Genomic DNA, 23,016 nt, shown 5'->3' with positions numbered 1-23,016 from the left:
GGCTGTCTCCCTCTGAATCCTGGTTCTGCCACTTATGAGCTGTGTGTTCTGGGGCATGTCACTTAACCTTTCGGTCCCTCAGTTTCCTCATCTGTAAACATCAATAATAATAAGTACTCCAAATAAGCGAGTGTATCTAAAGTATTTAGAATAGTGCCTAGTGCATGGTGAGGGCCTAATAAATGTGAGTGAGGGCTTAAACACACACACACACACACACACACACACACACGAAATGCCAGCTATGGGGCCAGCTGGTGATAAGGAGGTGTCATAGAATATAAGAGAAAGTGCACTTCATGTTGTTTTTCGTACATATGTACAGAGAGCAACTGAAGGTACCCACTTTTTCAGGGCACACTCCAGTTCGTTCTTCTCCTCATGAGCCTCTTGGAGCTGGGAGAAGATTCTGGCCAGGAAATCCTCGAAGTTGGACAGTAAGTGAGGTTCATCCTTCTTCAGCTGCAGCCAGAGTTGCTTGACATCACTTTCACTGCAAGAGGAAAAGGAATGTTAATGTGAGAGTGTGGAAACAGGGTTTTATGGGGATACAGAGGTTCCTAGATGTGAAAATGACAGCCGGAAACAATAGTATCATCATTATAATGATGACAGTAGCTAACATTTATCGCGGGCTTGTTGTATGCACATTAGCTCATTTTATCTTCACAGTAACTTATGAGGCAGGTGCTGCCATCACTCATTTACAGGTGAGGAAGCAGATGAAGAGAGATGAGGTGAGCTGTCTCAGACCACTCAGCTCGTAGATGATGGAGCCAAACTCAGGGCTGTCTGGTCCCATGTTGGCCTCTTCATCTGCCTCGCCTGACTGCTTCCACTCTCCCATCTTTCTCAATGGGCTGGTGGTGCTGAGCATGCACATCTCAGATGCCCAGAAGAAGAGAGGATGGGAGCCCAGAGCATGTGAGGACAAATGCTGTGGAACTACAGGAGAGAGCCTGTCACCGGAGGAAGGATGGTCCTCACAGCTGAGAGGTAAAGACATGCCATCTGATGGATGGCAGAAAGCAAATGTCACTGTGAGGATTGAAAGAGAATACGCAGCACCCCACTGGGGCCTGGTGGCACCGGAAATGACTGACAGGTGAAAGGGAGGGAAGGAGCAAGTGTGAAAAATGTGTGTGCACACATGGAAAAACAAATAGAAAGTTGGGAGGGATGGAGCATGCAGAGAGACAAAGACACAGAGAGACATGCCCAGAGACTGCCCCACCCCTAAACAGGCACACAGGGCACATGTGTGCATGCACAGCAACAAAGACACCCAGGGTCATGCTGACCAGTGGGGAGGAATGGGGAGGTGGCACACACATTTCTGCAGAAACTCAATAATCTACAGCCAATGATCCCACTGAGCCGGAGAGCAATTTGATTTGCACCCCATTAAATTCAAAAGCCACTCTGATCTGAGGGTAGCTATTAGCAGAAACCCTCAAGATAAATAATAAAATCCTTTGTGCTTGTGCAACGAGCACTATATTTGAGGAACTTTCCTCAGAAGTGATATTTGATAATACTCTGTTAGCAACGTGCCTGGAACATAAATATTACTCTCTGAGAAGAGGTTGACTGAGAAATAAACCTACCTCTGGTTATTTATCTCATCAGCTATCTAATCGTCCCTCCTTCCCTCCTTCCTTCCCTTGCTCCATCTCATGCAAATATCCACCGGCTTATCTAGACCACCCATCCATCTACCCATTCACCCATCCATCCATCCATCCATCCATCCATCCATCCATCCATCCATCCATCCATCCATCCATCTATCCACTCACCCAACAGTAATTATATCCTGTTGAGAACCTAGCACTTAAGTAGATGACATGAAGGAATCTGGGAAACAAGAGAAGGGGAGGTAAGGAGCCTCTCTGTTTCCCGTAATAAGTTCCATTTTACCCACACAGAGCATGTTGTGGCTATCTACTTTATTGTATAGGCATAATGAAGATGGCACAAAAAGTTCAGAGGTAAAAGGTCTCAGGGAGATATCACAATGGCCTCCTGTCACTGTGGCAGGTTGCTCCTCTCATAAAGTAAATGCATTATAAAAATCAAGATCCACCTTGTTAGTCTAGAGCTATCTATTCACATTTGCCAGGTTCCTAATGGAGCCTGGCAGAGCCACCAGTTGGGCTAGAGCCTCCAGTGAGATTTGCAGACCCACCGGACCCTCTTCAAGTCTCTCTGAACCACTTAGTCATAGCTACATCACCTCCCTCTGAATTTCTGGAGAAGGGACAAGTCTTCCAACCCTTGATGAAAAATAAGTCAGGCCCATAAGCTGCAAAATTACTGAGCCAATCAGACCACCAAAAACATCGGGAGTCCAGATGTCCTATCTATACCCAGAGTACTCCTCCCGGAAGGATATAAGAGTACAGGGCTAGAATGGATTCTGGGAACTCAATCTGTCCATCTCCCTGCTTCCAAGACAACAGAAAAACCACCTCTGTGAGTAAAGTTGTAGAGTCTTCACAGCCTCATCTATTTGCTTATCTGAGGTCCCACAGTCATGACCATTTCCCTCATGTTATAACTTAAGCCCACTTCTTTCTCGTTCAACTTCAATGAGGATGGAAATTGCTGGTCACCATCTTCCACATATTGAGTTGCGTAGACCACTCTTGAAACCTTCCCTAGAGCCTTCTCTTCTCCAGGATATTTGATACCGACTCGGTTCTGCACAGGCCTTTGACATAGGTCCTCAGAGTGACATCCGGCGAACTCTGATTTGGCAGCTCTGCCTGGCTGCCCTGGAAGTAATGGGCAGGTGGAGAGGCAGCTCTTTTTCATTACAGTCCCTTGGCTTGCCTACACTGCCCTCTCCTTCCCCCTTCTCCAGGATGAGGCTTCATGGAGTCACTGGCAGTGGTCACTGTGCTCTGGCCCCTTGTCAGAGAAGCTGAGTCAGGTATCTAACTAATGTGCTTCCCATGTACCTGCACCCCCAGCACACCCACCTGCCCCACACCAGCTCTGCAGATCTGTGCCTACACCAGCCTCTTTGAGGCCTGCAGCAGAGCTGCTGCCACTGCCAATGTGTCATTTTGTTTCCTGTTCAGAGCCTCCCACAGGGCTCTCTTCTTAGGCCTCCTGTCCCTTCCTTGACTGACAAGAGCTTTTGCCAGCTTTTGTCAACTCTGACACAGTCTATCAAATCATTCGCACAGTCTATCATTTGCTAAAAAATTCACAGAGCAACAGACACTTTCTTTGGCCTGCATGTTGTGTACAGGCCCCTTATCTTTCGCTTCCTCTTTATCATCTTCCACCACGGAGTCTCCTCTTATCAAGCTCAGGACACATCAGCTCCAATCATGAGGCCAGTCTCACCCCTTATGAAACACACACCCAACCCAAGACCTAGAGAATCAAAAATGAAATGGCAAAAGGCAATGGGAAAAGGGGGCAGACTATTTTTTTTCAGGTCCCTGTCTGGTTTCCATTAGGCATACCATCACTTTTTTCTTTTAATTTTTCTTATTTTATTTTTTATATCATTTTACTTCATTTTGTTTTAAATGTCAGGGATTAGATCTAGGTGTCTATTTCAAAACGCATTTTGCAAAAAAAAAAAAAAAGGGGGATATTATGTTTTCTTTGTAGTTCTAACCATCTAAAATTTTCAGCAGAGCTACTAATCACCCATGTGGTGGGCTGGTAAAAACTGGTTAATCTCCTGCTTTGGCTTCCAGACAGGGTTGGTTAGGCTCAGGGTTACAACATGCAAACACTTTCTATAGAGAGTGCTTTTGCCAAGAGCACACCATGGTAGGGTGGCTCCAGTAGAGGTGGCAGTGCTGGTGAGCTGATAGTGAAGCCTTAGGCAAAACTCACTGAAAAACCTCAAGGCCTGGCATGGCCCTCCGATGTGTGAGCACTCCTTGCTGAGCCAAGGACTGTGCTGATAATGTATAGTAGGAAGTGAGGAGAGTGAGAGAGAAGGGGGATAGGGTGATTCCCATGAAAAGAAGTGTAAAGGCAGAGACAGAGCCTTTCGACCATTACACACAGACAGGTCATTGCAAAGGGAAGGCTGTATGGAGTAAGTCTGGAGCCTGGGCCTGGCACTGAGGCTTAATGGATGTTAATGGTTGAATGGAGCAGATAAAGAGGTTGCACCTAGGCTGGGCTCCACCCCAAATCACTGTCATTACTTACTCTTCTAAAACCTTTTGTGCTCCAAGCTTGTCCATCAGCATCTGGAACTGGGCTTCCTCATCTTCATCCATGCCACCCAGTTCCTCTTCTCCTCTGGATTGATATACCTTCTCTTCCTGGAGCTGAGCCACCTGTTCACCTGGATCTTCCTGAGTTGGCTTATTCTGGCTGAAGAAGAAGTGACCTGGGAAATGCATGGCATAAGGGTCTGAATTAGGCAATACTCGCCCAGGAAGACCTTCACTTTCTCAGTTGCCAGGAATCATTTGAAGTTCACCTGAGAGGAGAAAAAGGGAAATCTTCCCATGGCAAAGATCCCTGGATGCCGTGTTTCTGATTTTGTGTCTTTCCTACTTCCAAGAGATACTGCTAGAGGTGTTAGAACCTGGGAAAGGCAGAGTGCATGACAGGTACTATCATGGTGGTTCTTAATCCTTTAAAGTCAGGCTTAGAACTCATCTCTTCATTGATTTCTTCTCTAAACAATAAGACCTTTCCCTCCAACACACTCTAGTAGCCTGAATGCCTATGCTGCACGTTATCATCTAGCCATCCGTACTGCCAGCATTGCTGTATTTCACATTCACAAGTTACTTAACAGTTTCGGGTGCTCTTTTTCCATATTCATACTGCCTAGTAAGTAATACAGCAATCTGTCTTATCCTCCCTTGTCAATTATAAGTTCCTCAAGGTCAGGCAAGGCATCAGATACTTCTAAGTAAACTATACAATGCCTTGTATGAATTAGATGTGTGGCAGAACTTGCCCGTTGATATATCTGACCAGTATTTACTCTAATCAATACCGGATCAGTATGATTTGATGGCATATCTGGTTTCTTTGTCTTGTTCATGGATCTCAGTTCTCCTTCCTCCAGATTACCTTGAGAGTAACTGGTCTGTTCAAATCCTCTATAAATTCCTTTGATAGCTGCATCCCTTAACCAGGAAGACTCGGTCAGACCCAGTTGGAAGTGAGCCAGGCAGTCATCCCACTTTGTCGTCTACTCGTATCAAGGTAGAAATAAGGGGCTGTGAATCTCATCTCAGCTCCCCGTTTCATGCTAGGCCTTCTGCCAGAGCTTCCCTACATACCCCTGGCTATTCTTGGGTGGCAGAGGACTTGGCAGTGACAGGCAGTGACAGTGTGGTAAGCAATGAGAGAGCAGTACAGTAGTATAAGCAGCCAAGGAGGACATGTGAAAAGAGGCCCCCCAAATCCAGAGCCTGGAGACTTCAGGACAGGCAAGCTTGTGCTACAAGGACATTCAGATCTGGCAGGGCATGGGTGTATTTTATGTAGCTTTAGGTAGACCCACACCCTGGGGCCTAGCATCCATCAGAACTTACTAAAACCGGTGGTGAACTCCTCTGGGGTCAGAAAGCCATTGCCGTCAGCATCCAGGGCATCAAATACATCCTCCAGGTCCTCCAGGCTGAGTGGCAACTCCTTATGGAGCCTCTGAAAACAACCCAGACCACACTGGTAAACACTCTGATGACTATGGAGGGCTGACTGGGACTGCAGAGCCCCCTGCCAAAAAATGTCTAGTGTTGGCTCTGTCCTATGGAAGCGAGAAGCAAGCTTCTGAAGCCCACTTTACCATCCTTTTCTCCTTTGACTATTAGAACGTCCACCCATTTTCTGGGCGCTAGGCAATTTGAACTGAGATCCAAAAAACAAACACGTATATATTTATTAATACATTTATATATCATTTATATTTATAAATATATATTTGCATTTAATCCTCTGAGGTGGGCATGATTATCACCATTTCCTAGAGAAGTGTAAAGTTAAATTACCTGTCTCAAGGTTGCCTAGCCAGTAGATGACATTGCCAGGAGTTAAATCCAGGTGAGACTCTAAAAACAATATGCTTTACAAGTATAAAGAACTGAAACTGTGCAGGGCTGAATCCCGTTGTAGGTAATTCCCACACAACATGGTGCTGTCGATTTAAATGAGGTAACAAATATAAAGAATATGGCCTGGCATGGAGAGAGAGCTAGAGTACCACTGATCCACCAAACTTGTTGAGCGAGCGGCAGGGCAGGTTTTGTGCCCAGTTTCTCCTGCTCTGCCCAAGTCCCCTTTCCCCTGCCACGCTACCTCCCCTGCTGAGATGCAGGTGTGGGTCACACTCAGAAGCTTCCCTTATGAAGGCCATTCATGTCCCAGGGCCCCAGCACCACATTTGTAAGTTCATGTGTGGATTCTTTAGCTCCGAGGAGGTGCTGAATAAGCCCTCTTCTTCCCTCTGAGTGACCTGCACCTATCCCACTAGGCTGGCTCTCAACTACTCCCTGATAAGATGTTAAGGTATCGATCCCCCAAGGGTATTTGTGTTTTAAGGGGAACTGGACAAGACGGTTGGTGAGAAGGTATTAAATAAGCACTAGACCTGAGTCCTGGGCTGACTGGGACCACACAGTGAGGGAAGGGAAGAGACCAACTGATGAGGAGAAACTTGGCAGAGCTGCTAATGCCGCCCTCTGGCCTTCTACCTGATGTGTAGCGGCCCTGGGCCAAGGCTAATTTGCATAACTGAAGCGAGTATCCTCTTATACTCTAATAATCTAGGTCTCAAAATGAGGACTTCCCAAGGAGTTCATTGTATATCCCAGCTGACCCTTCTCCTCCCTTCCAGTTACCCAAGGGACAACTGCATAAAATTGCCGGTGTAGAAGTTACTGACAGCTAAAGATGATGAAAACAGGGCACAGGAAGAAGGTATATACCCATCTGAACAAAAAAAAATGCTGGCAGGTGTGAAAGCCCATGACATAACGTGCAAGAACACTTGGCTTGATCCAACGGCAATCTGTTAGCTGATGAGCCATAAAGTTTAATTTGGCAGGTACGTGCATTAAGGGAGACCATGATGCATTACAAAGTGGGAAGACAGAATGACGTGGAAGCCATTTAGAAGAATTGAATTAAATATGAATGAGTTTTTTAATCTTAAAGAAAGAGGAATCAAAGCACGAAAATTCTAGAAGTGCATCTACTTCGCATACAGTAGAATTTCTGGCTTGCCAACAATCCACAAACCAGCTGTCTCAAAAGCCACAGGAAGAGAATGAGGAGAGAAGAGCAAGTCAATTTTGCAAGCAGGAAATTTATCAATTTCGCTGAAACAAAAGGCATCATGTCGGAGGTGGAGTGAAAACCCAAGTTCCTGTCCCACCCAGATTTTAGAACTTTTTTTTGAGAATATCCTCCTTTTCTCCCCACTCTCAGCCTAGAATTGCTGGACTTGATCTGAAATGTGATGTCTCACATTGTGCTAGGGCTAGAAATGGCCTGGCAGGAAACTGCAGAGGTCAGTGGGACTCTCAATTTGCCTTTGGCCCAAACCATCCCACACTTGGTACCTTTGTCTTATTAGCGTGAAGCAAGAAAAGCTCAGTCATCCCCACACCTTAGGCACCACTCCTGCATCTAACCACACCTCTGATCACAAATCCTTCCCATTATCTAATCCCAGTCCTTGTCTTCATCTCAAAGCCAGTTTCCTCTTTCTGTCGTCAGTGAAGATGGGGAAAGCAATAGTATATCTTCCAAGCAATATTATATCTTACTCTTCATGCCCTGGCAAATCAGTACTGAGTGCTTCTTCAGCCTTCTCTGCAAGCTGCACCATGCCAGACTTTTTAACCCCTCTTTATTGGCTTTACTTGAAAAATTCTTTAGTCTTAATAACTATATTTATCTTTCAGGGCCTGCAGAGCTATGTAAAACCAACTGGTTTTATTCTAGTCTTGTCCCCTGGGTACCTAGGGCTGTCTATAGACGAGATTATTCACCCCACTGTTTAAATAACCTGCGAGGCTGTGAGACTTGCATAGAGTCATAGCAGAGCCCAGAGCTTGGATAATGAACCACTTTCCCGTTCAGGAGTCCCACTATAGTCTGGCGGTGCTCCAATGTATTCATTCCATAACTCCCTATCTGCACAGCCCACACCTGCCCACCTACCATCTAAAGTCTATCTGGCCAACATCACTACCTACTCTCTCTCCAGAGATCCTGATTCACTTGTGGATCCTGTTTCATTTTCACTTTCAACTGGAAGGGCAGGCAAGAGAAAGAAGAAAAATAGAAGAAAGTCAGCTCGCCCTGTTCACACAGCCCACTGCCCAACTGCCTCTTTAGAATTCCATGGCTCCTTTAAACACTGGCCTCCCTCCACTGCCTTCAAGTTCACTGATTTTCTGCTTTACTCTCAGCTCTGGCACCACTTCCTCAGTAAGCCTCTGCAACCGCCATTTTATGCATGCTCCCCAAAATATATTTCTCTCATGTATAAATCTCATCTCAGTTTGTATTTTACATACCGCAGATTGACTCATTGATGAATGAATGTCTGCTACCTCAGTGGACTGGCACCTCTGAGAACAGGAACCCCACCCATTTTTCCTCACTCGTGTATTCCTAGGATCTAGCCCAGTGCTGACGAACATGGAGTAGGTATTTGTTAAATGACTGAATAAACAAATGAGCGACTAAGTAGTGATTACAGGGGATCCTGAACACCTATTTCCAGAATACTGGTCTAGGCTTCTGACCAGCACTACTGCTGATTCCCAGGCAAGGTCTTATAAACTGGCGATTTACCAGGACCTGGACCACAGTGCAACCCTGCAGCAGCAGTACTGAGGGCTCAGGTTCCGAGAACCATGGGAAAATGCTGTCTTCCGTCGCACTCCAGCCAGACCCCCCTACTTTACTTTCCTGGTCACCAGACTGGTAACATGCCTCATGGAGCCTAAAGTGAATGTTTGCACAGTTTTAAACAGGTCTAAGGGAACATTCATTAAAGAGAAAACCAGAAGATATCCATCTTTATGGCCAGAATTAAAATTTCCTTCTTTTCCCGTTCAGACTTCTGTCCAAGCACCCATCACCCTCTCTTCCCTGTAGTGTAGCTCAGCTTCCAGAACCCAATGTCTTCGGGGTGAGAATGTGAGGTCCTAGAGGCAGGAAATATCTTTTTTTCTGTCTTGTGCTTTGATATGTTTGGTTTGGGCTGATTGCTTGGTATAAACTGGGGTTTATCAACCTCTGCACTATTGACATCTAAGAGTGGATAATTCTTTGTTGGAGGGGAAGGTGGGGGAGGGGCTGTCCTGTGCATAATAGGATATTTAGCAACATCCCTGGACATTATCTAGTAGATATTCATAAGACCTTCCTCTCCAGTAATTTCAATCAAAAATGTCTCCAGACATTGCCAAATGTCCTCTAAGAGGCAAAATCGTCCTTACTCATGCAGACTGGATGCAAAGAGAATAGCACCAGCTGGATACAAACGGAAGGACCCCTCTTCAGCAGAAATGCCCTTTCTTTATCTCTGAAGGACAAATGACTTGCACTTAAAATCACAGTATGATGGCACGGACACTTTAGAAAACAGTATGGCAGACCCTAGAAAAATTGTTAAACACAGAATTATCATATGATCCAGCAATTTCACTTCTGGGTGTGTACCCAAAAGAATCGAAAGCAGGGACTTGAAGAATATTTGTACACCCATGTTCACAGCAGTATTATTCACACTCAAAGTGTGAAGCAACCCAAGTGTCCATCAGCTGGTAAATGGATAAACAAAATACGCTGAGTGAAATAAACCAGTCACAAAAGGCCAAATACTGTATGATTCCACTTATATGAGGTACCTAGAGCAGTCAAATTCATAAACAGAAAGTAGAACGGTGGTTCTCGGGGCTGAGGGAGTGGGGCAGGGAGTTCGTGTTTTATAGTAAAGAGTTTCTATCTGCAAGATGAAAAGAGTTCTGGAGATGGAGGGTGGTGATGGCTGTACAACAATGTGAATGTACTTAATGCCACCAAACCACAAACTGAAAAATGGTTAAGGTGGTAAATTTTATGTTATGTATATTTTACCACAATTTTTAAAAAATCAGTGTGGAGGAAACCAGGACAAAGGGTACAAGTCCCTCCGACCCTGCACGCACACGCACACAAGTGTGTTTATGGAGGGGATTCCAGGTAAATGCTCTACCTGCATATGCTCATTTATTCTCTTCTAATGCTACAAATACTTCACAGGTGAGGAATTATGGCGTAGAGGGTGAAGAGACTTACACAAACTCACACTGCTAGTAAGTTACAGATTCAGGATCAAAATTCAAGTCAATTTACCACAAAAATCTTTAAAACTCTTCCTGGTAACCTAAATCAGGAATCAGCTAACTTTTTCTGTAAAGGGTCAGACAGTAAATTTTTGAGGCTTTTCAGGCCCTTTTGTCTTGGTCACAACTACTCTGTCTTTGGAGTGTGAAAGCCGCTGTGGGCAATATATAAAGGAATTAGCACACTGTGTTCCAATAAAACCTTATTTGCAAAAACACAAGTACACAAGATTTGGTTGGTTTGCCAACCCCTAGACGATTCTTAACACTTTGGGAGCATTGGTAGATAATCTTTTAAAATATCAGGGACAGAGGGTTTTTAAGACTCTAGGTTTCTTCAGAGAGAACTCCTGTCCATCCTGACCCCATCTCCCCTCCGTCTGCTGTAGGAATCCCTTCATGCCCTCTCTAGCCTGGCCTTCTCATGTCCCTCTGCCCCCCTGAAGCAGGACTGACTCTCACTCGGGGCCCTCAGCCCCACAACTCTGCCTCTCTAGGGCACTGCACCAGACTCCAATTCTGCCTGGAGTGACCCCATGGAACCCAGAGAGGTTCCTTGTGGAGGAGGGAATGAGGCCTGAGGGGCCATGGGTGGAGCTGAGGATTCTCAAACCTTTGCTTACACTCTGTTCGCACAGGTCAGAGTCCCCCATATGCCGTCACTGAGGCAGAATGTCTGCATGTGGAGCCCAAGTACAGGGCGACTGGCACATCAGCCCTTGGTGCAGCCCACTGTAGGTCCCTTCAGGTCCCTCCAGGGACCTCAAAGGAGAACAGCTTCTCCTGGCCCCTTTCCTTTCCTTTTGTGCTCCCTGCTCTATCAGGGTAGGCTGACTACCTCCTGCTCAGGGTCAGACCACTGCGGCAGTCTCCCCCACCTCTCAGATGACTGTGAAGTCCATATCACTCTCTGCAAATGGATTTTTGTTAATCAGGAGAAAGAATAAGAGCACTGAGGGAGGGCTTAACCCTCCCATTCCTTTTTCAAACAGACAGCAAGCTCTCTGTGGTTTCATTCCAACTCTGCTTCTCCACTGCCTCCTCCAGCCCCTAGGTTCTCCATTCCATATGGCCCATGGCTTCTCCTTCTTTGAGAGCCATTCTCTGCTCTAAAGGGCCTTTCCTGGTGGCTGAGTTGTGAGGTGTGTGTGTGTGTGTGTGTGTGTGTGTGTGTGGTGTGTGCCGATGGTGAGAAAAGTGGTGACCAGATCCAAGGAACTGGCCACCAACCAACCAAAGGGACCTGTGTGACCAACCCACAAAGGAGCTATGTATGAGAGTGACAAGCAATAGGTAGATGTCTGTAGGTTCTGCTCAGGAGAACCAAGGGGCACATGGGCTTTCCACAGAGAGCCCAAGATGACTGTTCTTTACTTATCTCTTTCTAGCCCATCTCTCTCCAGACAAGACCAGTGGAAGCGGCAGAGAGATGGTACTTAAATATTGTGTTTTGTTCTCCCTCTTGATAGCACTTTCTTAGAAGAATGGAAAATTTCAAATGCTTTGTTGTCCACAGGTACACAGAAACTTCAGAAAACTAAGGAGCTCATAGAAATAAGTGCCATGGACACACAAGCATCTGCTATATAGGATGTGCATCCTCTTTCCTCCTGCCTGAGTCAGGTGTAAGGAATGAGGGAGGAAGATTGAGGAGGGATGTAGCTGAGTCAGTATCTCTGGGACTTGATGTTTCTGGTTTCATTCTAAGTCAAATACAAATGATTTTTGCAATAATGTACACTTGACGGTTTAGAATCCCATGCATCTCCCTCCATTAAAGAGTGGGCTTCGATGAAGGTTAACTGGGAGCTATGCAGTGAGTTGTAGCACGCAGGTGGCCCTCACTAAATGTGATTTTCCTTTTCTTTCTTTCTAGAAGGAATAAGCAAAAGTGAAGGATGCCATTGAAACCACCACCCCTAACCACCATTAACACAGATCTGTGAATGGCAATTTTGAAGTTCGTAGACAGAGGTTTGTCAATAGTTTCCTCAAAACACACTGAACCTCACCTCCCATGTGAAGTGAGACTTTGTGAATGAGTTTCAGTGACAGAAATTTGTTGAGGGGTCAAATATTGAAAACAAGGGTGGTCTGAGCCCACTTGTTTCCCAGGTCTTCTGCCTCAATTTGTGCAACTACCAGGTAGTAGAAAAGCTCTAGGAGAAGCCTGTGGGGCCAGGGAAAGACCCACCGCTTACAGCTGGTTCACAGGCCCATTCTTAGCCTTCACATTTCATGGCTCACACATGCGAGCAGAGGTGGATTGACACTAATGAGGTCTGCATTTCATTACCTGACTTTAGTGTATTCTGAAAAACTAGACTTAAAAAAAAAAACAAAACAAAAAACCCTGGCCATCATAGGTCTTTATCCTAATAGCACAGTTGTGTATCCTTCCCAAAATGCTCCTGACAGAGCGAGTGGTGAAAAAATTGGGGGAAGAGTTCCTGTCACAGAGCTCAAGTGGAGCCTACATTTTTACTCACATCAGTGTGAAATCATGACTGCAGCATAAGAGACTTAAGTGAGACATTGAGAAAAACCTTGACACTAATGGTAGAAAGGCACCAGACCGGAGGTGGGTAAACCACACCCTGGGCTATAAATTGGACCTATTGCCTGTTCCTGTATAGCCTGTGAGCTAAGAATGGCCTTCACATTTTTAAATGGTTGAAAAAAGAAGAATATTTGATGACACATTAAAATTATATAAAATTCAAATTCCGGTGTCCATAAAGTTTTATTAGAACAGAGCCACACTCGATCATTTACATATTGCCTATGGCTGCTCGTGCTATGGCGCAGAGTTGAGTAGTCATTATTGAGACCACATGGCCCATAAAGCCTAAAATATTTTCCTGGCCCTTTACATAGTTTGCTGAGCCCTGCAATAGGCAATGCCATGCACTGAGAATCTGCAATCTCTCTCTCTGGAAATGCTATGAGAGGGTTAAGTGTGGTTGGGTTTGAGGGTAAGGGACCAATAAGATGAAGTCCAGAAATGCCTTCTTCCCAGGTTGTACCTGACACTGTACCTGTTCCTAAGGCACACATGGCACCTCACAAGAAGAACTTTGGCACAGCCTAGAACTTTGTAGTGAAGCAACAAGTCGGTGCCTTTCCACCTTTGTTTATTCACCCTGTCTTACTTAAGTCCCTTACATTGTTATTACCCTTTCCACAACCCTGGGGAGTTACTGAGTCAGAGAGGGGCAAAAAAACCCCCTCAAGTTTGATGGAAAATAAAGGTCAGAAAAAGAAGGAACCCAGGAGATCTGGCTTCCAGTAGAGTGTGGACTAACGCCTTCTTCTAGGGTCGAGTTGACGGCATCTTTTCTGTTAAAGACGTCACCTCCACTGGGGAAGTCTTAAACTGAGAGACAAAGAGAACCCAGGCTGTTTGGCATTCCAGGTAGGCAGGCCCATCTGGGGCCCCTCTTACCTGCATATCCCTCCTGGCAATGAAGCCCTTGCCCCCTGCATCACAGGTCTGGAAAAATTCCTGTGCCTTCCTCTGCATGGCCAGCCTTGTCAGCATCAGCTCCTGGGTCTCCTCACACTCCAGGTTGTCCAAGGGACCCAGGCAGGCCTCACTCCCCTTTGGTCCCTGGGCAGGTCTCTGGAGTCTAGAGGCCACATTCTGGCCAGGGGTAGCCATCCAGTGATGTCAATTTCTTCAAGTCTTTTCAGAACCTGAGAATGAAAGATGAGACAGGTAGGTATGATGGGGATGGAGTGAGACTGAAGAAAAATGACAGAGGATGAGAGGGAAGCATAGAATTGGACTCACCAATGTGTCCTAGCATCTCTTAGCAACCACCTCTTAATTAGCAGAAACTCAGGACTAGGGAAAAGTGTGTTGCGATCACTAATAGATCAGCCAGCCCATCAAAAAGAAAAGAGAAGAGTGGGGAAAACACATATTTCCAGATTGAAAGGACATAGAGGAAACATGAAAGTAATTTCTCCCAATTTAAACAAACAACGAAACAGTTCCTGACAAACCAGCTATTGTTTATTGAATGTTTATTGTAGGCAGGCACAAGGCCATGGTCTCAACGTATGTTTTGTCATTTTTCGCATCTCTCTGAAATAGACGTTATCATCTCCATTTTATTGAGGCTCTGAGAGGTTGAGTGACTTGACCAAAGCCAAACAGCAAGTTCGTACAAAAGCTGAGATTTAAATGCAAGGTTGTCTATCTGTATTTGATATTAATTCCACGCTGCCCTGACTCCTCAGCATTACCAAGGGTGGAGGACTCTACTCACTCAAATGCACTCTCCTGTATCATTCACAATCAACTAGTTCTTTGTGAGCTCTCGGCCGATTCCTCAGACTTTTATGGGGCCGTGATGAATAGATGAGAAAGTGCACTCTGTCCTCGAGGAGCTTCCAGTTGTACTGGACTTCCAGGCCTCTGGCTCAGCTACACCATGGCTCCAAAGTCTTCTACTATTTGTGTCAACACCTTTCCCTACCAGATTTATCAAGAGCTGTGGGCTCGGAGCAGGAAGATTGCCTCAGCCTCAGGAATGGACTCCATGTAACAGAGCCTGGACAAGGTAGAGCAGGTTGTACCTTCTCACTCCACTCGAGATGGACAAAGAACTCCCACCCTGACTCCTCATTTGGGAAATGGTCTTTCTCTTCATTCCTACATGGTGTGAACTGGCCGTCACCTGGTCACAAGAAGATTTAATATTTTTATTCTGTCTTCCCTAGATGGAACCACCTTGGGTATAAGCCCCGAGAGAGCAGGGCTGTGTCTGCGTGGTTTATGTGGATTGCCTGGCACATCTGTGTGCAATACTGAGCTTAGAGAGAGCTTTTGGATAATGATGGTGGTAACAGCTGAGCTTATGTAAACATCTAGCAAGAGCAGAATGGCTTGTTGTCTTCCTGCTGTCTGCAAGATCTCTGCCATCTTCTAGGTGCTACCTCATTCCCATCTGCCGTTCCAGGATACTAGACTAATAATAATACCTGTCATTCTTTGAGGGTTTTCTCTTGCCCGGAGCCTAACATACTTCATTGTTTGAAACCTGACATCCTTCCATAAGGTAAGTAGCATTAGGATTCCTGTCATACAGATAAAGAAACTGAGTTTGGGAGAGGTTCAGTAACTTGGATCAAGGTCTAGTACAGTTAGAGACCTCATGTACTTCCTACACTACACTGCCTTCCTATCATGGGTCCTGGCTGTGAGTTTGCTCTTCATAGTCTACTCATCCCCAACTGATAATAACCTAAGTCACCTCCCAGAGGCATGCTCATCATTTTAACATTTATCTTTCATTCATACACTCACTCATTCATTCATTCTCACCTACTGATTACCATGTAGCAGGCTCCGAGCTAACACTGAGAAATGCAAATATGAAAAAAAACATGGCCCTTGCCCTTAATGAATAAGTCTTTAATGGTGAGATTTTAGTCATGGTGACTGGCATGGTGTTTGGGGTTGGGTCTCTCCTCCATGTCCTTCGAAATAAACTATATAGCAATCAACTACTACTGACAAGCTGTGTGACTTAAGTGAGTCCCTGAACTACCCTTGGAAATGGGAATTATTAGAGATGATCTCTCTGTTCTAGGTCTGACTTTCTCTGGCTCTCTGCCTTCCTTGGCTCAGGTCACAGGTGACACATGGTATGAAAGAGCCAATCTAATAGGTCTAAAGAAGCCAGCTATGAACACTGGCAGATAGGCATCTTGTCTAATTTGATTTTAACCCCAATTCCTAGCCTTGAATATGGCATAGAGTAGGTGCTCATTGGTTGCTTGCTGAATGAAGGAGGATTAATCTTTTGCTAAATTCTTTGCAGGAAGGCCTCAGAACATTTGTATTTCAGTCAGGTAGCTCTATACCCAGGTTTCTTAAAATCTCGTAAAGAATAAGCCCAGACTTATGTTTTCAGAAAAGATGAAGCAACAGGGACTAGATTTACTCTCCCAGTTGAAATAATAAAAAAAATCCAGACAAAATATATTTTTAATGGTTGTCATGACACTGGACATCAGGTAATGAAGGATAGGTCTGAGACTAGAAAAAGCTGAGTGAGGCCCCTGAGTGCTAAATTAAGAGGCTTTTACTCTCAGGTGCTAACCCTGTATTTGCACAATTCTGTGAGTGAGTATCTTCTTAAGAATGAGGTAAAAAATTTAAAGAGGAACCCACTCTCGAAGCTATGTATCTGAGAGTAATTATCTTCTAAAATTTTGCTCTGTAGGGGCTGCACTCCCCTCACCCTAGGCCAAGCCCTGTTCTTGGGAGATGGGAAACCAATAAAATGAGCCCTGTTATTGCCGAAAGAGTTTTTAGGTCATGGCACAGGAAGGGGAAACCCAGGCAGAGCCTGGCAGACTCTCTCTCAGTTGAAGAAATCCAACTATATACTGCTTACAAGCCATGTACTTTAAACATGAAAACACAAATAGGTTAAAAGTAAAAAATTGGGGAAATAAATACCACACTGGTCAATAGAATACTGCATATTAATATCAAGTAAGGTAGCTTCTAGAACAAAGACTATTAATGAAGATAAAGTCATGTCATAATGATAAAAAGTCAGCTCATCGAAAAGATATAATAGTCCTAAATATTATGCACCTAATAACTGGGTTTTAAAATGACGAAGCAAAAACTGATTGATAGATCTGCAAGGAGAAAGAGACAAATCCACAATTATATTCAAACATTTTAATATTCCTCTATCAATAATTAATAAGTGGACAAAAATCAGTTAAGGATACAGAAGACTTGAACAATACTGTCAATTATCTTGACCTAACAGAACTTTATAGAACACTTCACTCAACAAAAGCTGAATATACTTTATTTTCAAGTGCACATGGAATATTTAACAAGACAGTCCATTTTATGGTTCATAAAATGAGTTTCAATAAATTAAAAAGGATTCAAATCATATAAAGTATGTACTTTGACCCCAGTGGAATTGGAACCAATAACAGAGAGACCTCTGGAAAATCCTCAAATATATGGAAACTATGAGCCCACTTCTGCATAACCCATGGGTCAAAGAAAAAGTGAAAAGTGAAATTAAAAAGTGTTTTGAACCAAACGAAAATGAAAGCACCATATATTAAATTTTGTAGGATATTGCTAAAGCAGTACTCGAAGAAATTACAGCTCTAAACACATATCTTAAAAAGGTCTCAAATCAATAACCTCGGCTTCTACTTTAAGAAACTAAAAAAAAGAACTTAATTTGCCCAAAATTAGGAGAATAAATAATAAAGATCAAAGCAGAAATCAATGACATTGAAAACAATAGAGAAAAACAATAGAGAAGATTTAAGAAACTAAGAACTGGTTCTTTAGAAGATCGGTAAAGATAGAAGACACAAATAATAATATCAGGAATTTGAGAGGTGACACCATTACAAATTCTACAGACATTAAAAGGCTAATAAGAGAATATTATGAACAACTTTATGCCAATGAACTTGACAATTTAGACAAAATGAACAAATTCCTTGAAAAACATTAAATATCAAAGCTCACTCAAGAAGAAATAGATAACATGAATAACGCTCCATCTACTTAAAAAATTGACCTGGCAGTTAAATATCTTTCTACAAAAAAACCTATAGGCCCAGATGGCTACGTCGATGAAATATATCAAATACTTAAAGAAAAACAAATACCAATTCTATGTAAACTCTTCCAGAAAATTAAAGAAGATTAAATAGTTCTTAATATATCCTATGAGGTCAGGATTACCCTGAAACCAAAACTGGACAAAGACATTATGAAGAAAAGAAAAATACAGGCCAATATCCCTAATGAACATAGATACAAAAATTCTTTAGAAAATTTTAACAGTTTGAAACCAATGCTATATATAAAACAAATAATACGATCCTGATCAAGTGAGGTTTTATCCCAGGAGTGCAAGAATGCTTTAACATTTGAAAATCAATAACATAATTCACCACATTAACACCTTTAAAAAGACACTCCTTATGATCATCCCAATAGATGTAGAAAAAGCACTTGACAAAATCCGACATCTGCTCCACATGAAAACTCTCAGAAAATCAGGAGGTCCCAACCTGAAAAAGGGCATATACCAAAAAACCAACAGCTAACATCATACTTAATTGTGAAAAACCAAATGCTTTCCCCCATGAGCAAGAAAAAGATAAGAACGTCTGCTCTTACCACTTGTATTCGACATTGTGTTGGAGAGTCTAGCCAGTTTGATGAGGCAAGAAAAAAAAAAAAGCATCCAGATTGGAAAGGAAGAAGTAAATTGTCTTTATTCCCAGACAACATCATTGTTTTAATGAAGTCTACAAAAAAACTACTGGAACTAATCTGTGATGTTGGTTAAGGTTAAAAGCTACAAGTTCTTTATATAAAAAAAAACAATTGTATTTCTATATACTCTCGACAAAAAGTTAAAATTGAAATAAAAATATCACTTACAATAGCATCAAAAATCTGAAATACTTAGTGATATAGCTGACAAAAAGTGTGTAATAACACTTTAAGCTACAAAATATTGATAAGAGAAAGAAGACAGAAAAAAATGAAAATATATGCACGTTCGTGAATTGGAAGATTTAATGCTATTAAGATGCCATTTCTCTCTATATTCATATAAAGATTTATCTCAATCCTCATCAAAATCTCAACATGATTTTTCGTAGAAATTGATAAGCCGATTTAAAATTCATACCACGGAGCTAGAATAGCCAAACCAATTTTGAAAAAGAACAGCAAAATTGGAAGACTAATACCACTTAATTTCAAGACTTTTAAACCTATAGTAATCAAGACAGTGTGGGATTGGCACAAAGACAGAAAAATAGATAAATGCAGCAGAATATAGACTAGAGAATCCAGCAGAGAAAGGATAATCTTTTCAGTAAATGGTAGTAGAATAACAGGATATCCATTTGAAAAAAGAATGTCAGTTTATACCTTATGCCATATACAATAAATGACTCAAAATGGATCACAGACCTAAATGTAAAATCTAAAAATATAAAATTGTGAGAAGAGAACATCTTTGTGACCTCGATAATTTGGACATTATCAGAATTTAAAATTTCTGCCCTCAAAGATACCATTTAAGTCACAGACTGGAGAAAAAAATATTTCCAAAGCCTATATATCTGATAGAGTATTTTGATCTAGATTATATAAAGAACTCTCAAAACTTATTAATAAAAAAAAAACTCAGTTTTTAAAATGGGCAAAACATTTGAACAGGCACTCGATCAAATAAGATATATGGACAACAAATAACTACATGAAAATGTTCAACATCATTAGTGATAAGGGAAATACAATTTAAACCATAATGAAATACCACCACACACTTATTGGAATAGCTAAAATGAAAAAGAATGACCATACCAAGCCTTGAAAGGATGTGGCACTCCCATACATTGCTGGTGGGAATGTAGAATGGTATAATCCCTTTGGAAAACATTTAGCAGTTTCTTTAAAAAGTCAAACTTCCACCATACGATCCAGCCATCCCACTCCTAAATAATGACCCAAGAAAATCAAAGCATATTTCCATACAAAGACCTGTACATGAATATTTACAGAAGTTTTAGTTGTAGTAGCCAAAACAACACAAATGTTCACAACAGGAGAATGGGTAAAAAAATAACAACTGTGGTATATGCACACAATGGAATGCTACCCTCCATTAAAGGGCAGAAACTATTGATCCAAATAACAAAATGAGTGAATCTCAAAGTAATCATGTGAATGAAAGAAGCCAAACAAAAAGAGTACATACTATTTTATTTCATTTATATAAAATTATAAAAAATGAAGACAATCTAAAGCGACAGAAAAGAGATAAAGGAGAGTAGAGAAGGGTGAGAAGGAGGAATTTCAAACGAATAAGAGGAAACTTTTTGGGCGGTGTGGGTATGTTCCCAGTCTTAATGGAGGTAATAGTTGCATGGAGATATGTACAAGATATACATACAAACATACATACACACATACACATATACAAATATATATATCAAAATGTGTCAAATTATATACTTTAAATATGTGCAGTTTCTGTATGTCAATAGTTCAATAAATCTATTTTAAAAAATAGAATAGATCCAGACCAGAAACTTCTCTATTCTCCAGGACTTGCAAATCTAGTCCTGCCTATTATATTTCGTCTCAGGAGCCTGATTCCACCTTTTACATTCAACTCCGGCAAGCAGGAAATGGCTGAAAATTAAGTAATTTCCCCATGAAAACCCTCAGTTCTTAGTGTAGGAAGCTAAATGAGCTCTGAAAATAAGGGAGCAGGCAGAGCCCCAACTGAAGCCCATTACCCTATCGTGAGTTCAGCCTCCTTTGTTTTGTTCTTTGGCTTGGCTTGGCCTGCAACATTTGCACAGCATCTGTAGGTTTTCCAAAGGGAATGGAAAACAAAACAATAGAATAGAATAGAAAAAAGCTCTACTTTTTTCAAAATAAAATGGAAGCCCTACGACGGGCTCTGCGGTCTAGCATTTGGATGAAGCCCAGGGATGCCCCGGGCTCAGGACTGAACACAGTTTTCTGTCTCGAAGAGTTTTTAGACCAACACAGTACACCCATAAAAGGGAAAATGGTGGGGTATGTTCTAAAGGCAAAGAGAAAAGGCCATCGCCGTCACGAAGGGAACAGAGAAATTTTTCATCTGCCTGTCTCTCTCAGAGCATGCAGACCACTCTTCTCCCTCCAGAGCGGTTCCATAAAAGCCTTTACAAACGGAAATTATCCAGCCCTCAACCACTTCCAGGAACATTTCCCAGACTTCCAAAGTAATTCTAGCAGCTTAGTAACTGCTGCAATCAGAAAGTTCATAGATGGAGCCTAAACCCCTCCTAAAGGTTCTACATTAACCACCCCCCGACCCTCACTCTGGGCTCAGCAGAGATGGAGAACAGTTGGTAGCCCCTTCCACAACACACCCCTTGCAAACTTGAAAGCAGCTACTAAGTCACCCTGACCTCCCCTGAATCTTTCGTGCAGCAGACAGTAAATCAAAAGCCCCCAAAGCATCCTCAGGATCCGTTCAAATCTCCTTAATCACCCAGGCTTCAGTAAAGGATTACTCCATATGCGGCAGTATCCCAAGTCTCTATCACTAACTCCGAGTTAGCAGTGTCACACGAAGGCAGAGACAGGCGAGTCTTGTCAAAATGAAGGAGGGTTGCTGAGCAAAGGGTTTCAAAGCTCCAGTAGGAATGGATGTGAGATACAACAGGGCATGGTGCATGCTGGGGCCATGGGAAAAAAACAAGCTAAGGAAGAATGAAGGTGTATCAATTTTCTAGGATTGCTGGCTTAAAGCAACAGAAATGTATTCTCCCACAGCTCTGGAGGCCAGAATTTCCAAAATTCAAGGGTCAGTAGAGCCGTGCTCTGTCCGAGACCCTGGGTAGAATCTCTCCGTGCCTCTTTCTAGCTTCTGGTGGCAGCTGGCAACCTTGGCGGTTCTTGGCATTGGCTCCTTCTCTCCTCTAACCTCTGTCTTCTGCCTCTAGCCTCGCACAGCACCCTCCCCACATGTGTCTCTATTCACCACATCTTCCCCCTTTTATAAGAACACCTGTCATATGGATCACGAACCCACCCTCATGACCTCATCTTAACTTGACTAATTACATTTCTAACGGCTGTATCTTCAAATAAGGTCACATTCTGAGGTACTGGGGGTTAGGATTTCAGCATGTCTCTTTGGGGGACACAATTCAAGCCTTAACAGGTGGTGTCACAGGAGACCCTGAGACAAGGATTTGAGTGAAACTGGTTGTTTGGCAGGGATGGGAAATATTGTTCTAGGAGAGGGACATGGAGCAGAGAAGGGAACCAATGAAGGGTGCCTGACCCAGCCAACTACTAGATAAGCAGCTGTGTGGTGCTAGAGCTTAATCCCGAGGAACTCTGCACTTGGCGTAGCCCACAAGTCTCAGTTACCCAATTGCAGGGGCAAAGGAGCTGGGGTATTTATATATCTACCAGTCACTGGGTGAGGGTGCACCTGAGGGGCACTGATTCTCACTACTCTGAAAACCCTCAGGCAAAGAGAGAGACACAGGCCACCGGAAGTTGCCAGAGGGCATGGAAATGGTCAGGCCCCAAGATGTGAGTGGGGTCCTGATGGCACCTGCCACAGGGAGAGGTGGGGGAAGGAGAGGCCCTGGGTCACTGTATGGCCCACTAGACAGACCCCAACCGTGCTTTTCTTTTCTTCTGTAGGGGAGAGACTGTGGAGAGTGAAGTGGAGGAAAGCTGGAGACCAGGGCAGAGAGAATCTCAGAGAAATCCGTCTGTCTCTTCCTCCCCACGGAAAGCTTCCTCTCGGAATCCGGCTTGAGTTCCAAGAAGGCAACAAAGCAGAACGTTAAGAGCTAAATTTCCCTATGTGTAAATCTTGCCTCCACCATTTCCTAGCCGCATGAGCTTGGGCAAGTTATTAACTTCTCTAGGACTCAATGTCCCCATCTGTAAAATACAGATGACAGCATCAACTTCATAGGAGGACTAAGAGACTTAAAACATGTAAAATACTTAGGAACTATGCCTGGCACATAGTAAGCAGTTGGTAAATGTTAGCTCTTGTGATTATTTCTAAGGCATTTTCAGTATTATCCTTTTGAGTTCAAAATTCTGATAGCAAGATGA

The 23,016-nt window shown here is 43.1% G+C and overlaps 1 protein-coding gene across 9 annotated transcripts in view; it reads right to left on the bottom strand.

Annotated features, from left to right (window-relative positions):
- Nucleotides 1–23,016, bottom strand: part of CRACR2A (calcium release activated channel regulator 2A) — a 141,734-nt gene that overhangs the window by 72,138 nt on the left and 46,580 nt on the right. For all 9 annotated transcript variants that reach the window (XM_039869118.1, XM_039869120.1, XM_039869119.1 and 6 more), the window contains exons 2-5: nucleotides 13,789–14,039; nucleotides 5,535–5,646; nucleotides 4,186–4,369; nucleotides 347–493 (exon numbers count right to left, since the gene is read on the bottom strand). In XM_039869118.1, coding sequence (XP_039725052.1) covers nucleotides 347–493; nucleotides 4,186–4,369; nucleotides 5,535–5,646; nucleotides 13,789–14,004 — 659 coding nt within the window. In that variant the 5' untranslated portion in view covers nucleotides 14,005–14,039. The remainder of the gene's footprint in view (nucleotides 1–346; nucleotides 494–4,185; nucleotides 4,370–5,534; nucleotides 5,647–13,788; nucleotides 14,040–23,016) is intronic.

This window comes from Pteropus medius, unplaced genomic scaffold (genome assembly GCF_902729225.1).
Source record: "Pteropus medius unplaced genomic scaffold, Ma_sr-lr_union100, whole genome shotgun sequence".
NCBI classification, from domain to species: Eukaryota; Metazoa; Chordata; class Mammalia; order Chiroptera; family Pteropodidae; genus Pteropus; species Pteropus medius.
Note: the sequence above shows the minus strand (reverse complement) of the source record. Positions and strands in the feature narration are given on the sequence as shown.